Source organism: Mesoplodon mirus (genome assembly GCF_964341445.2).
Source record: "Mesoplodon mirus genome assembly, chromosome: 12".
Taxonomy (NCBI): domain Eukaryota; kingdom Metazoa; phylum Chordata; class Mammalia; order Artiodactyla; family Ziphiidae; genus Mesoplodon; species Mesoplodon mirus.
The window spans coordinates 14840320-14856331 of NC_138988.1; the positions used below are offsets into that span (position 1 = coordinate 14840320).

A 16012-nucleotide genomic window follows, 5' to 3' on the forward strand; every position below is an offset into this window, starting at 1 on the left:
CCAAAAAAAAAGAAAAAGAAAAAGAAAAACGGTCATGAAGAACTTAGGGGCAAGACAGGAATAAAGACACAGACCTACTAGAGAATGGAGTTGAGGATACGGGGAGGGGGAAGGATAAACTGGGAGAAAGTGAGAGAGTGGCATGGACATATATACACTACCAAATGTAAAATAGATAGCTAGTGGGAAGCAGCCTCATAGCACAGGGAGATCAGCTCGGTGCTTTGTGACCACCTAGAGGGGTGGGATAAGGAGGGTGGGAGGGAGGGAGACGCAAGAGGGAAGAGATATGGGGACATATGTATATGTATAACTGTTTCACTTTGTTATAAAGCAGAAACTAACACACCATTGCAAAGCAATTATATTGCAATGAAGATGTTTAAAAAATTTTTTTAAAAGAATCAATTACTTTTGAAAAAGATTTGATAATCATACAGCTACCTTTATTAGTAGGCATTGCATAAAAATGGGTTTTCAGCATTTCTTAATTGGACCATCTCCGGTAGAAATTGCAAAGACGTCACTTGACTTAAGAATATAGCCTGGTGTTCCATTCCTAAAGGCGCTATTATGCTAACAATAAATCTGAACAAGACTGTAGGCAGAGTGTGGGTTGTGATGTACTCAATATTCATCACACTCTGACCCAAAGGTATATCCATTATGTGCTTCTGGGATCCTTGAGCAAAGCAGGTTTATTTTACTTGCCAATTTTCATGGATTTGCTGTGTGATACATTGTCTTCTTTGAAGAAATCTTGGTCACAGTGCATATTTCCATTCTTGTGGCTTTCTTTGTCAGCTAGTTCAATTACTCTGGTTTTCAGTTCAATAGAAACTATGTTTGAAATACAGTAAAATTCAAGCCATCATACATACTTTTCAATGTCCCCTTATCACAGACCCCTGATTGTGAGTATTTAGAAGAAGGTATATTTTCTCCAGATTCACATTAAGGCTACTCCATTTGTAAAATGACATGCTGTGCAAAAACACTGACAAAACAGTTTTTTTTTTTTTCTTCATTGGTATAATCCCTAGAAACAAATTGATTCAAGTTTTAAGAATCATTTACTCTGGGAGTAGTTTTGAAAATAATATAACTACATTTATCAGTGGATATTACATAAAAATAGTGGCAGGAACAACATCTTATAATTTTAGTCTCAGTTTATTCCTCAAGAGTAATTAATACAGTGAGAGAAAGTGGCTCATTAGGCCCTCATGACATAATACAATAGTTACATGCCTACAGGAGGCCTTTAATCCTGCTTTGCCAATAAATGTGACTAGCTTCCTGTTCATGTCCTTGAATTATTCAGTTTCTCTCTGGAAAAACTGAGTGTCATACTGCATAAGCAGTACTTCTTCAGGACTAACCAAAGAGATGTTCAGTCATAGTTTTACAAGATGTGGACAAAAGTGTTTGGCTGTAGGAAAAGAAATACAAACGGCACACAAATGAACCACATACATTTATGAACCAAATGTGTTGTTTAAAAAACTACCATTTAAGATATAATATTTTCTTAAAGTAACAAAGTTAAAAGAGAATTTATTAGGCAGACATTCTTAAGATGATATTAGTAAATCCCTTATAACTAGTGATGTTTTCTATTTCCTATTAGGTTTGAGTCTAAAATACCAGCCATTTGACCTTCATTGACACTACTCTTAAGGACAGCAAAGTTTTTATGAGGTTCTGGGTTTAAACTTGTGCTATCTCTAAGCCTGGATAACTCATAACATACATAGCACAAGATTTAGCTGAGTATCACTTTTGCCCTACTAATCAAGTATTTATTATTTTTAAAAATATCAAATTTTTAAAGATTTGGACTTAAATTGTGAAATCTGTCTATAATTTATCAAATTGTATATGAAAATCATAGTGAGATGAAAGACTTAAATGAATAATAACATATAGTACATTCTGAGCCTTTTTTTCACCATTGGAAAATTTAACACTTAACCACATCAGTAAACCTTGGGTTTCTTACACATGTGACATTCTAACACCAACAAAGTCTGATCCTACATGATTTTTCAGCTTCTGCTATACCCTACAGATTTGTTCCAGACACTTCATTTACTATTTATTTAAGCATAAAATATTTTTTCATGAAAACTTTCTTGGCTACAAGAAAAGAAAACAGAGTTGTAGGTTTTCCTCCATTGATCAATGTGGTCTCCAATTACCCCATTAATGTTATGCTTTTTCCAACCCTGAAACATAGATGGTTCAGTATTTGGGGGCTAAAAATCAGCCTTCTGAGTCTATATTAAACCTCTTGATGCTTTTTATCCTTCCAGGAAATATTGTGCCTTTTCTCCATTCCTTTATTTTCTCTATTCCTCATTCCCAGCAGGGAGTAGGTATTTTTCTCAAGTGGAATTCTATTTCTAATCTAACTCCTTCACTAATGTTCACTAACATACGTTAAAAACAGTTTTTAACCTGTATTAGACAAGATTCTTTCCATCACAAGGGACAGAATTTCAATGGAAATTAGCCTAAAATAGGAAAAGGGCACCTTACTGGTTTATATTACTTAAAGTTCAAAAGATAAAGTTAAGAAATTGTGCCTTTCTTCCCTTGGATTGTTCTGCTTCTGTGTGAATTTCATTTCCAGGCCAACTCTTCCTTCATAGCAGTCCTTGGTACATCTTTATACTAACTAGAACAGCACAGATGCAATGTCTTTCTGTCATTTTAATTTAGCAAAAGCCCAGGGATTTGTTTGGATATAATATATCCTGAACCAAATAGTATGGTGAGGGAGGATGGAATATGCCAGTTGGCTGATCATGAAGTTATACCAATCTCACTCAAACTACAAAGACTGATAGGAAAGATTGGTTTCCCAATAAAAATCAAATATTCTTTATCAGAGGAAGCAGAAATGGATTGAGGGTTGACAAAAACACCAGATGTCCTCTTAGAACATTTCCATGTTATATGCTCCCTACTATGTTTTTCAAATAGCAAGTTGTACTTTCTCTATTGCAATTGCTGACTTACTTGCTTGTTTCTGTTTTTAGGCTGTAGGCTGAAGAGGACAGGGACCATGGCCCTCTTATTGGTGAAGGTCAACATCTAGCTCAGTGCTCGGCACATCTAAGGTACTAAAACTATCTGTTGAATTGAATGGAACGGCTTTATTTAATTAATTTGATAAATATCTACAAACCATATGCTAGGCAATGGAGAAACAGCAGAGAATAAAACAGATGGAAATCTCTGCTCTCCTGAAATTTACTTTCAAATAGGGCATAGTTTGAAACTTTCAAATGTTACTAGAGTTTCATCTCTAAAATTCTATGATAATAACATAACATAACATAGGGGCAATCATATAGGGATACACTGGAACAATTATTCCTCAGAGGAAATTATATGGCTAAACTTTTTCTACTTGATGATAATCCAAATAGGACCAATGCATTGGATCTAATTCATTCATTTGTTCATTCAACAAGTATTTACTGAATCCCTACCAAGTGCCAGGAAGATAGAGTCCCAGCTCTCCTGGAACTTAAAGGTTAGTGAGGAAAAAACACGTTGCATTAGTTTCCTATGGCTTCTCTAAAAATTACAGCTTGATGGCTTAGAACAACACGCATTTATTTTCTCACAGTTCTGGAAGTCCGAAGTCCAAAATGGGTTTTCACAGGGTGGAAACCAATGTATCCACAGGGCCATACTCCCTCCAAAAGAGAAAACATCTGTTTCCTTGCCTTTTCCAGCTTCTAGAGCTTCATTTTTCTCATTTCTTGGCTTGTGGTCCCTTCCTGTATACTTAAGGTCAGCAGCATAGCATCTTCAAATCTCTCTCTCCTCTTTTATCACATTGCCTTCTGCCCTGTGACAAATCCCCCTTTGCCACCTTCTTACAAGGGCATTTGTGATTTCCCACTCAGTAATTCCAGGATAATCTATCCATCTCAATATCTTTAACTTAGTCACATCTGCAAAATCCATTTTTCTACTTAACGTAAAAGTCACAAGATCCAGACGTTAGGTCCTAGATATCCTTGGGGGCAATTATTTAGCTTATTACACACATTAATGAAATAATTAAAAAGTATATAATTAGCAATCATGTTTCTTAATTAAATGGTTTTCACATAATATTTAAAAAATATTAAAATAGAACAATAGAACTTTTAAATACCCATAACTTCAAAAATGTTCCAGAACCATAAAGTGTGTCTGGGTAGATTATGGTTCATGGTAAAAGCTTAAAGGCCAATGTTCATAGTAAGGGAGTTAGACGAAGTAAAGTTAATTAAAAAAAAAAAAAAACAGGAGAAGAAATTGGGGGCAAAATTTTTAATTTTAATTTAGAGCATGGAGAGATTTTAAATGTCAACATTTTGAAAAGACTGTAACCGTAAAAATAAGAAGGAAAAAGCACATAATTGTGAAAGATTTGCTTGCCTTTCAGAATGAATCAAAGGCAAGTTTTGGAAAAACAAAGAAGATATTACATATACGCATAGAAAGAGTGGTATATCATTAGAGAATCTAAATTTCTAAACTAGCATAGTATGTGCAAATAGGGAGACACACCATGAAATCTCTAAAAAAAACAAGCAGATTTAAAGCAATACTCTCTTGTGTATATCATTATCAGCATCCTTACCTCTGGGGCAATGTTTAGCTCAGATTATCTTATTTAAATAGCTATGGCTTAAAAAAAAAGAACCAATCTCTTCTTTAACAAGAAAATTGTACACCAAGGATATGTGATTATTTTCCCCTTTAGGATAAAGCAGAAAGACATGTTGAATCACATACGGTTTCGATAAATAAAAGTTAACAGAGGAACTGGAGGATTTTTCAGATCTGATATGTGCTGTGCAAATAATAATTTATTTTTTTTACCATAAAAGTTCTTCTAGAGATGCTGTGTTTATTCAATATAGATATTTAAAGGGCAAAATGTTAATGTTAAATTTTGACGGGAAGCTGAAACCTGAGGGTAGAAATATAATTTTTATTCACATATGTATAATTTGGGGGCACCTTGATGCAGCTTTTTTTTTCATCTATTACAAAAAATATATTGTTATTTAACTCTGATTCTTTGTTACAGAGAGTTAGAAGTGACATGAATCAAAATAATGTTATAACTTTGAATAATCATGATATGGCTATAGCACTTCTAGCCACTAGATTCTTTAGTAGTAAAAATATTTTTATTTAAATGGTTTTCTGATTCTAATAGTTGTTTTCTGCATATTTTAGCCTTCTCATAGCTTTTTTTTTAACATCTTTATTGGAGTATAATTCCTTTACAATGGTGTGTTAGTTTCTGCTTTATAACAAAGTGAATCAGTTATACATATACATATGTTCCCATATCTCCTCCCTCTAGCGTCTCCCTCCCTATCCCACCCCTCTAGGTGGTCACATAGCACTGAGCTGATATCCCTGTGCTACGCGGCTGCTTCCCACTAGCTATCTATTTTACGTTTGGTAGTGTATATATGTCCATGCTACTGTCTCGCTTTCTCACAGCTTACCCTTCCCCCTCCCCATATCCTCAAGTCTATTCGCTAGTAGGTCTGCGTCTTTATTCCTGTCTTACCCCTAGGTTCTTCATGACATTTTTTTTTCTTAAATTCCATATATATGTGTTAGCATACGGTATTTGTCTTTCTCTTTCTGACTTACTTCACTCTGTATGACAGACTCTAGGTCCATCCACCTCATTACAAATAGCTCAATTTCATTTCTTTTTATGGCTGAGTAATATTTTATTGTATATACGTGCCACATCTTCTTCATCCATTCATCCAATGATGGACACTTAGGTTGTTTCCGTCTCCGGGCTATTGTAAATAGAGCTGCAATGAACATTTTGGTACATGACTCTTCTTGAATTATGGTTTTCTTAGGGTATATGCCCAGTAGTGGGATTGCTGGGTCATATGTTAGTTCTATTTGTAGTTTTTTAAGGAATCTCCATACTGTTCTCCATAGTGGCTGTACCAATTCACATTCCCACTAGCAGTGCAAGAGTGTTCCCTTTTCTCCACACCCTCTCCAGCACTTATTGTTTCTAGATTTTTTGATGATGGCCATTCTGACCGGTGTGAAATGATATCTCATTGTAGTTTTGATTTGCATTTCTTTAATGATTAATAATGTTGAGCATTCTTTCATGTGTTTGTAGGCAGTATGTATATCTTCTTTGGAGAAATGTCTATTTAGGTCTTCTGCCCATTTTTAGGTTGGGTTGTTTGTTTTTTTGTTATTGAGCTGCATGAGCTGCTTGTAAATTTTGGAGATTAATCCTTTGTCAGTTGCTTCATTTGCAAATATTTTCTCCCATTCTGAGGGTTGTCTTTTGGTCTTGTTTATGGTCTCCTTTGCTGTGCAAAAGCTTTGAAGTTTCATTAGGTCTCATTTGTTTATTTTTGTTTTTATTTCCATTTCTCTAGGAGGTGGGTCAAAAAGGATCTTGCTGTGATTTATATCATAGAGTGTTCTGCCTATGTTTTCGTCCAAGAGTTTGATAGTGTCTGGCCTTACATTCAGATCTTTAATCCATTTTGAGTCTATTTTTGTGTATGGTGTTAGGGAGTGATCTAATCTCATACTTTTACATGTACCTGTCCAGTTTTCCCAGATCCACTTTTGAAGAGGCTGTCCTTTCTCCACTGTACATTCTTGCCTCCTTTATCAAAGATAAGGTGACCATATGTGCGTGGGTTTATCTCTGGGCTTTCTATCCTGTTCCATTGATCTATCTTTCTGTTTTTGTGCCAGTACCATACTGTCTTGATTACTATAGATTTGTAGTATAGTCTGAAGTTAGGGAGCCTGATTCCTCCAGCTCCATTTTTCATTCTCAAGATTGCTTTGGCTATTCGGGGTCTTTTGTGTTTCCATATAAATTGTGAAATTTTTTGTTCTAGTTCTGTGAAAAATGCCAGTGGTAGTTTGATAGGGATTGCATTGAATCTGTAGATTGCTTTGGGTAGTAGAGTCATTTTCACAATGTTGATTCTTCCAATCCAAGAACATGGTATATCTCTCCATTAATTTGTATCATTTTTAATTTCTTTCATCAGTGTCTTATAATTTTCTGCATTTCTGGTCTTTTGTCTCCGTAGGTAGATTTATTCCTAGATATTTTATTCTTTTTGTTGCAGTGGTAAATGGGAATGTTTTCTTGATTTCACTTTCAGATTTTTCATCATTAGTGTATAGGAATGCCAGAGATATCTGTGCATTAATTTTGTATCCTGCAACTTTACCAAATTCATTGATTAGCTCTAGTAGTTTTCTGGTAGCATTTTTAGGATTCTCTATGTATAGTATCATGTCATCTGCAAACACTGACAGCTTAACTTCTTCTTTTCCGATTAGGATTCCTTTTATTTCCTTTTCTTCTCTGATTGCTGTGGCTAAAACTTCCAAAACTATGTTGAATAAGAGTGGTGAGAGTGGGCAACCTTGTCTTGTTCCTGATCTTAGTGGAAATGCTTTCAGGTTTTCACCATTGAGGACAATGTTGGCTGTGGGTTTGTCATATATGGCCTTCATTATGTTGAGGAAAGTTCCCTCTATGCCTACTTTCTGCTGGGTTTTTATCATAAATGGGTGTTGAATTTTGTCGAAAGCTTTCTCTGCATCTATTGAGATGATCATATGGTTTTTTTCCTTCAATTTGTTAATACGGTGTGTTACGTTGATTGATTTGCGTATATTGAAGAATCCTTGCGTTCCTGGAATAAACCCCACTTGATCATGGTGTATGATCCTTTTAATGTGCTGTTGGCTTCTGTTTGCTAGTATTTTGTTGAGGATTTTGGCATGTATATTCATCAGTGATATTGGCCTGTAGTTTTCTTTCTTTGTGACATCCTTGTCTGATTTTGGTATCAAGGTGATGGTGGCCTTGTAGAATGAGTTTGGGAGCGTTCCTCCCTCTGCGATATTTTGGAAGAGTTTGAGAAGGATAGGTGTTAGCTCTTCTCTAAATGTTTGATAGAATTCACCCGTGAAGCCATCTGGTCCTGGACTTTTGTTTGTTGGAAGATTTTTTATCACAGTTTCAATTTCAGTGCTTGTGATTGGTCTGTTCATATTTTCTATTTCTTCCTGATTCAGTCTTGGCAGGTTGTGCATTTCTAAGAATTTGTCCATTTCTTCCAGGTTGTCCATTTTATTGGCATAGAGTTGCTTGTAGTAATCTCTCATGATCTTTTGTATTTCTGCCGTGTCAGTTGTTACTTCTCCTTTTTCATTTCTAATTCTATTGATTTCAGTCTTCTCCCTTTTTTTTCTTGATGAGTGTGGCTAATGGTTTATCAATTTTGTTTATCTTCTCAAAGAACCAGCTTTTAGTTTTATTGATGTTTGCTATCGTTTCCTTCATTTCTTTTTCATTTATTTCTGATCTGATTTTTATGATTTCTTTCCTTCTGCTAACTTTGGGGTTTTTTGTTCTTCTTTCTCTAATTGCTTTAGTTGCAAGGTTAGTTTGTTTATTCAAGATGTTTCCTGTTTCATAAGGTAGGATTGTATTGCTATGAACTTCCCTCTTAGGGGCTTCCCTGGTGGCGCAGTGGTTGAGAGTCCGCCTGCTGATGCAGGGAACACGGGTTCGTGCCCTGGTCCGGGCACATGCCGTGGAGCGGCTGGGCCCGTGAGCCATGGCCGCTAAGCCTGCGCGTCCAGAGCCTGTGCTCCGCAATGGGAGAGGCCACAACAGTGAGAGGCCCACGTACCGCAAAAAAAAAAAAAAAAAACTTCCCTCTTAGAACTGCTTCTTCAGCATCCCATAGGTTTTGGGTCGTCGTGTCTCCATTGTCATTTGTTTCTAGGTATTTTTTAATTTCCTCTTTGATTTCTTCAGTGATCACTTCGTTATTAAGTAGTGTATCGTTTAGCCTCAATGTGTTTGTATTTTTTACAGATCTTTTTATGTAATTGATATCTAATCTCATAGCATTGTGGTTGGAAAAGATACTTGATACAATGTCAATTTTCTTAAATTTACAAACGCTTGATTTGTGACCCAAGATATGATCTATCCTGGAGAATGTTCCATGAGCACTTGAGAAAAATGTGTATTCTGTTGTTTTGGTTGGAATGTCCTATAAATATCAATTAAGTCCATCTTGTTTAATGTATCATTTAAAGCTTGTGTTTCCTTATTTATTTTCATTTTGGATGATCTGTCCATTGGTGAAAGTGGGGTGTTAAAGTCCCCTACTATGAATGTGTTACTGTAGATTTCCCCTTTTATGGCTGTTAGTATTTGCCTTATGTATTGAGATGCTCCTATGTTGGGTGCATAAATATTTACAATTGTCATATCTTCTTCTTGGATCGATCCCTTGATCATTATGTAGTGTCCTTCTTTGTCTCTTCTAATAGTCTTTATTTTAAAGTCTATTTTGTCTGATATGAGAATTGCTACTCCAGCTTTCTTTTGGTTTCCATTTGCGTGGAATATCTTTTTCCAACCCCTTACTTTCAGTCTGTATGTCTCTAGTTCTGAAGTGAGTCTCTTGTAGACAGCATATATATGGGTCTTGTTTTTGTATCCATTCAGCCAATCTGTGTGTTTTGGTGGGAGCATTTAGTCCATTTACATTGAAGGTAATTATCGATATGTATGTTCCTATTCCCATTTTCTTAATTGTTTTGGGTTCGTTATTGTAGGTCTTTTCCTTCTCTTGTGTTTCTTCCCTAGAGAAGTTCCTTTAGCATTTGTTGTAAAGCTGGTTTGGTGGTCCTGAACTCTCTCAGCTTTTGCTTGTCTGTAAAGGTTTTAATTTCTCCATCAAATCTGAATGAGATCCTTGCTGGGTAGAGTAATCTTGGTTGCAGGTTTTTCTCCTTCATCACTTTAAATATGTCCTGCCAGGCCTTTCTGGCTTGCAGAGTTTCTTCTTAAGATCAGCTGTTAACCTTATGGGGATTCCCTTGTTTGCTATTTGTTGTTTTCCCCTGGCTGCTTTTAATATGTTTTCTTTGTATTTAATTTTTGACAGTTTCATTAATATGTGTCTTGGTGTATTTCTCCTTGGATATTTCCTGTATGGGACTCTCTGTGCTTCCTGGACTTGATTAACTATTTCCTTTCCCATATTAGGGAAGTTTTCAACTATAATCTCTTCAAATATTTTCTCATTCCCTTTCTTTTTCTCTTCTTCTTCTGCAACCCCTATAATTCAAATGTTGGTGCATTTAATGTTGTCCCAGAGGTCTCTGAGACTGTCCTCAGTTCTTTTCATTCTATTTCTTTATTCTGCTCTGCAGTAGTTATTTCCACTATTTTATCTTCCAGTTCACTTATCAGTTCTTCTGATCCCTTCTAGGGAATTTTAACTTTCATTTATTGTGTTGTTCATCGTTGCTTGTTTCATCTTTAGTTCTTCTAGGTCCTTGTTAAATGTTTCTTTCATTTTGTGTATTCTATTTCCAAGATTTTGGATCATCTTTACTATCATTATTCTGAATTCTTTTTCAGGTAGACTGCCTATTTCGTCTTCATTTGTTAGGTCCAGTGGGTTTTTATCTTGCTCCTTCATCTGTTGTGTGTTTTTCTGTCTTCTCATTTTGCTTATCTTACTGTGTTTGGGGTCTCCTTTTTGCAGGCTGCAGTTTCGTAGTTCCCATTGTTTTTCGTGTCTGTCCCCAGTGGCTAAAGTTGGTTCAGTGGGTTGTGTAGGCTTCCTGGTGGAGGGGACTAGTGCCTGTGTTCTGGTGGATGAGGCTGGATCTTGTCTATCTGTTGGGCAGGTTCACGTCTGGTGGTATGTTTTGGGGTATCTGTGGACTTATTATGATTTTAAGCAGCCTCTCTGCTAATGGGTGGGGTTTTGTTCCTGTCTTGCTAGTTGTTTGGCATTGGGTGTCCAGCACTGTAGCTTGCTGCTCATTGAGTGAAGCTGGGTCTTGGCGTTGAGATGGAGATCTCTGGGAGATTTTCGCCGTTTGATATTATGTGGAGCTGGGAGGTCTTTTGTGGACCAGTGTCCTGAAGTTGGCTCTCCCACCTCAGAAGCACAGCACTGACTCCTGGCTGCAGCACCAAGAGCCTTTCATCTACACGGCTCAGAATAAAAGGAAGAAAAGAAAGAAAGAAAGAAAGAAAGAAAGAAAGAGAGAGAGAGAGAGAGAGAGAGAGAGAGGGAGGGAGGGAGGGAGGAAGGAAGGAAATAGAAAGGAGGGAGGGAGGGAGGGAGGAAGGAAGGAAAGAAAGAAAGAAAAGATAAAGTAAAATAAAGTAAGATAATGTAAGAGAAAGTTATTAAAATAAAGATAATTATTAAGAAAAAAAATTTTTTAAGAAAGAACAAACAAAAAAATCAAACAAACAAACAAAAAAACGGACGGATAGAACCCTAGGACAAATGGTGGAAACAAAGCTATACAGACAAAATCTCAGACAGAAGCATACACATACACACTCACAAAAAGAGGAAGAGGGGAAAAAATCATAAATCTTGCTCTTAAAGTCCACCTCCTCAGTTTGGGATGATTCGTTGTATATTCATTTATTCCACAGATGCAGGGTACATCAGGTTGATTGTGGAGCTTTAATCCGCTGCTTCTGAGGCTGCTGGGAGAGATTTCCCTTTCTCTTCTTTGTTCTCACAGCTCCCGTGGCTCAGCTTTGGATTTGGCCCCGCCTCTGCGTGTAGGTCCTGGAGGGCTTTCTTCACTCAGACAGGACGGGGTTTAAGGAGCAGCTGCTTCGGGGACTCTGGCTCACTCAGGGCATGGGGAGGGAGGGGTACGGATGCAGGGCGAGCCTGCAGCTGCAGAGGCCCTCATGACATTGCACCAGCCTGTGGCGCTCCGTGCGTTCTCCTGGGGAAGTTGTCCTTGGATCCCGGGACCCTGGCAGTGGCAGGCTGCACAGGCTCCCTGGAAGGGGGGGTGTGTATGGTGACCTGTGCTCGCACACAGGCTTGGCGGCGGCAGCAGCAGCCTTAGCGTCTCATGCCCGTCTCTGGGGTCCACGCTTTTAGCCGCAGCTCAAGCCCGTCTCTGGAGCTCCTTTAAGCAGCGCCCTTAATCCCCTCTCCTCGCGCACCAGGAAACAAAGAGGGAGGAAAAATTCTCTTGCCTCTTCGGCAGGTCCAGACTCTTCCCGGACTCCCTCCCAGCTAGCCGTGGTGCACTAGCCCCCTGCAGGCCTGTGTTCATGCCACCAACCCCAGTCCTCTCCCTGCGCTCCGACCAAAGCCCGAGCCTCAGCTCCCAGCCCCACCCGCCCCGGCGGGTGAGCAGACAAGCCTCTAGGGCTGGTGAGTGCCGGTCGGCACCGATCCTCTGTGTGGAAATCTCTCCACTTTGCCCTCTGCACCCCTGTTGCTGCACTCTCCTCCGCGGCTCCGAAGCTTTCCCTCTCCGCCACCCGCAGTCTCCGCCCGCGAAGGGGCTTCCTAGTGTGTGGAAACCTTTCCTCCTTCACAGCTCCCTCCTACTGGTGCAGGTCCCGTCCCTATCCTTTTGTCTCTGTTTTTTCTTTTTTCTTTTGCCCTACCCAGGTACGTGGGGACTTTCTTGCCTTTGGGGAGGTCTGAGGTCTTCTGCCAGCGTTCAGTAGGTGTTCTGTAGGAGTTGTTCCACGTGTAGATGTGTTTCTGGTGTATCTGTGGGGAGGAAGGTGATCTCCGCGTCTTACTCTTCCCCCATCTTCCCCTCGTCTCTGATAGCTTTTAAGATTAGAAATCTTTCCACTTCTTAGAATTGTCATTAAATATTTGTCTCTTACAATTACTATGTTTCTGGCTTGTAAGTTACTATGTTTGTTCCTGTGTTTCTCCCAATATATTAGGGCTTTGTCATGAACATTGGAAACTTCAATAGTACCCACTACCACAGTTGATGAGAAGCAGTATTTTGTAATAGAAGAGCTGCTCTGACAATCAAATGACCCGGACAACATCCATGCTCTGTGGCAACTCACATAGGTAAGCTTGAAAATTCAGAACAGAATTCTGTGTTCGTAATAGACTATGGTTGATTATGTACAAAAACAGCTACTACTATCCCCTTTATTGTTTCCATGCCCCTTTAAGTGTAACTTTGTGGCTTTTCTATCAAGAGATGCAGTATATTTTCATATCTCTTGAATCTGGACTGATTGTGTGACTTGGAATTGTTAAAAGAATGCAGCAGAAGTGGCGTTGTGTCAGTTACAAGCCTTGACATTAAAAAAACTTGCATACTTCTGATTTCTCTTGGAACTCTGAGCAGGCACTATGTGAAGGAACCCAGACTCACAGAGGATGAAAGAACCCTTGGCCCAGGGCAGAGACAGCCCAGTGGTCTCAGCTGAGAATATCCTAGACTAGCCAGATCCCAGATGACCCAGTAGCTAACCACAGATGTAAAGTACTCAGGCAAAATCAAAAGAATAGCTCAGTTGATCCCATTTAAAATTGCCAACCTACAGACTTAACTAAATACATGGTAATTTGTTATTTTAATCCATTCAGATGTGGGATGGTTTATTACATGGCAAAAGCTAACTGATACACAGACTTAATATATTTTAGTTGAGTGAAAGAATATATCATTGAAATGGAAAGAAAAAATATTTCTAAAATTATTCTACTTCTGATGTGAAATTCTATATTACTTTTTCTTCTATACCAATATAGCTTTTTAACCATACCAGATTCTAAATTTGAGGGAAAATATACATTTCTATTTTAATTTTTAAAGACCACTTTAAAGGAAATAAAAAAGAAATATTCTTCATTGTTTATTGATGAGAAAATTACTTAATCACATTTTTTACTATAAAAATTTCATGTGACAATTTATAACTGAAATAATCTTAGTTCTGTTTAAAAATGGCACTTGATTTATTTTTTAAGAATTAAACTCTCTGTATTAGCCATAGAGATTACCTTCAAAATTTTATCATTTTAGTCATTTAAATAACATAAGTATTTTGTATTTGAAAATTGCTTCCCCTGCAGAAAAAAATAAAATGCCAATAGATTATCAAACAAAACTCATAATAGAACACTTTACCTGCATAAGTATTTATGAGTGTCAGCAGAATTACCAATTTCCAAAGCAACCTCATTTCCACTTTCTGAGGTCAAAATTTCTCCCATACAATCAGCCGGAAAGAAAATGTCTATCTTCCAGTCTGAAAGAAAAAAAAATTGTCATGAAATGACAAATATACAAACATGCATATTGTAAAGTATGTTGCATATTCATTCAAGTTGATATTAAAATATTAACCTAAATAAAGCAACCTAAAGTCTACTTTATATATATATATATATATATATATATGTGTGTGTAGTTTGTAAATTTCTGTAATTTCAGCTCATGTTTCCATAATTTCAATTCATACCTTAGAAATACATGTCATTTGCTATAAAATTTGCTGTAGTAGTTTATGGGCTGGAGTACAATTCAATTGAATGTATTCTATGTGGATAAAACTTTCATGAGTATAATTTTAAATTCGGTTCTTTTTGAAATGCAAGAGAGGTTTAAAAACATGTTAAATCAACTCCCACAATTCTGTTGGTGACTTTTATTTTTGATTTTACACCATTAGGAATAGGGTAAAATATTACTCTATCTTATATATATTAACTGATTTTATACATTTCATGGATTTTTAAGTGTTTTTTTTATCAGTATTATTCTCAATATATTGAGAATATATTCATTGGGAAACATTATTTTCCTATTGTTACTAGAACTAAAATTAATATTGTGCTACAAAATTTCTGCCTGAACTCAATTTCTGGAAGTATTATCTTTCAAGTGTGAGACATACTTTTCCTTTGTGATCACATCACAATTTTCTCTAATTTATTTTGACATTTAAGCTTTCCAGTGATAAATGAAATCAAGATAAAGTGTTTGTTCAGACTTTACTCCAAAAGTGAAATCTAGTAAGCAGCTCATAAAGCTCATAATCTCAAAGAAGTATAGAATAAACTCACGTAGGTCACATTTGATAAAATTATTATATATCAAATGATAAGACCCTTTGGAAACTTTTAACTTAGTGCAAATATATTTTCTTGCAACTTCAAATATCTCTTGGAAGCATGTGGATTTTAAGTGTAAGTCTAGTAAAAAAAAATTTTTTTTGATCATTTCCTGATATATTTTTAACTTGTAAAAATCTTTAATTTCTTTGTTACTAGTTACTTCACCTTAAACCCCAAACAGTGACCATATTCAACTTTAAGTCTTTATAAAATCCAAGTTAAATGCTTTCAAATTTAATCTAGGAATAAAAATCAAAAAGAAAATAAGCAATATTCAGGTCAATATGCTATGCTGAATTGACAATGTCCTTCCAGAAATTCTCTCATATCTTACATCGTCTTTCCATTCTCTTTGACACCACGGGTTCTAAGCTCTTAACCCCTTATATTTAAGTGAAATTATACACTATATCCATTCATTAATTTATAGTTTTTTCAAGAAATATTTATTTATATTTATTCTCTGCCAAACATTAGGTACTTTGGTGTTAGTAGTGAATCTAAAACCCTTCATTTCTACCCTCGAGTTCTTGCCATCTTTTAAGAGACACAGACTTTTAAGAAAAACAGTAAAATCAAACACACACACACACACACACGCACACACACTGATAAATAGTTAGGTGTGGTAAATATGGTAATACTTTGAAGAAAACAAGTGCAATCTATGAGATCTATGAGGTGGGGTTCAAGTAGTATTTTTGAACGGAGGCTTGAAAAATGAGTATGCTTTAGCCAGGCAAAGAGTACATGTACATGAGGTAGGGAGCATAGGAGAGCAGGGATTAAGATAGGTAAGATGTGGAAGGAGACTACTAGCTGTCTAAGCAAAAGGGAGAGAGCATGACAAGGTCCTGAAGCAGGCCTGAGTTTGCATTTTCAAAGACCTGACAAAGATCCAGTTTGCTATTCAGAAGGACAGTGACATGAGACAAGGTTGGAGAAGGACAAAGAGGTTAAACTATGGGCCATGTTAACGAGTATGGATGTTGTACTTC

The 16012-nt window shown here is 36.9% G+C and overlaps 1 protein-coding gene across 4 annotated transcripts in view; it reads right to left on the reverse strand.

Moving 5' to 3' along the window:
- The window catches only part of CNTN6 (contactin 6), a gene marked incomplete at both ends in the record, with an annotated part of 242731 nt that extends 228651 nt beyond the window's left edge, over positions 1–14080 (reverse strand). For all 4 annotated transcript variants that reach the window (XM_082638597.1, XM_082638598.1, XM_082638596.1 and 1 more), the window contains one exon: positions 14026–14080. In XM_082638597.1, the coding sequence (XP_082494723.1) occupies positions 14026–14080 (55 nt within the window). The remainder of the gene's footprint in view (positions 1–14025) is intronic.
- Between the last annotated feature and the right edge of the window lie 1932 nt (positions 14081–16012).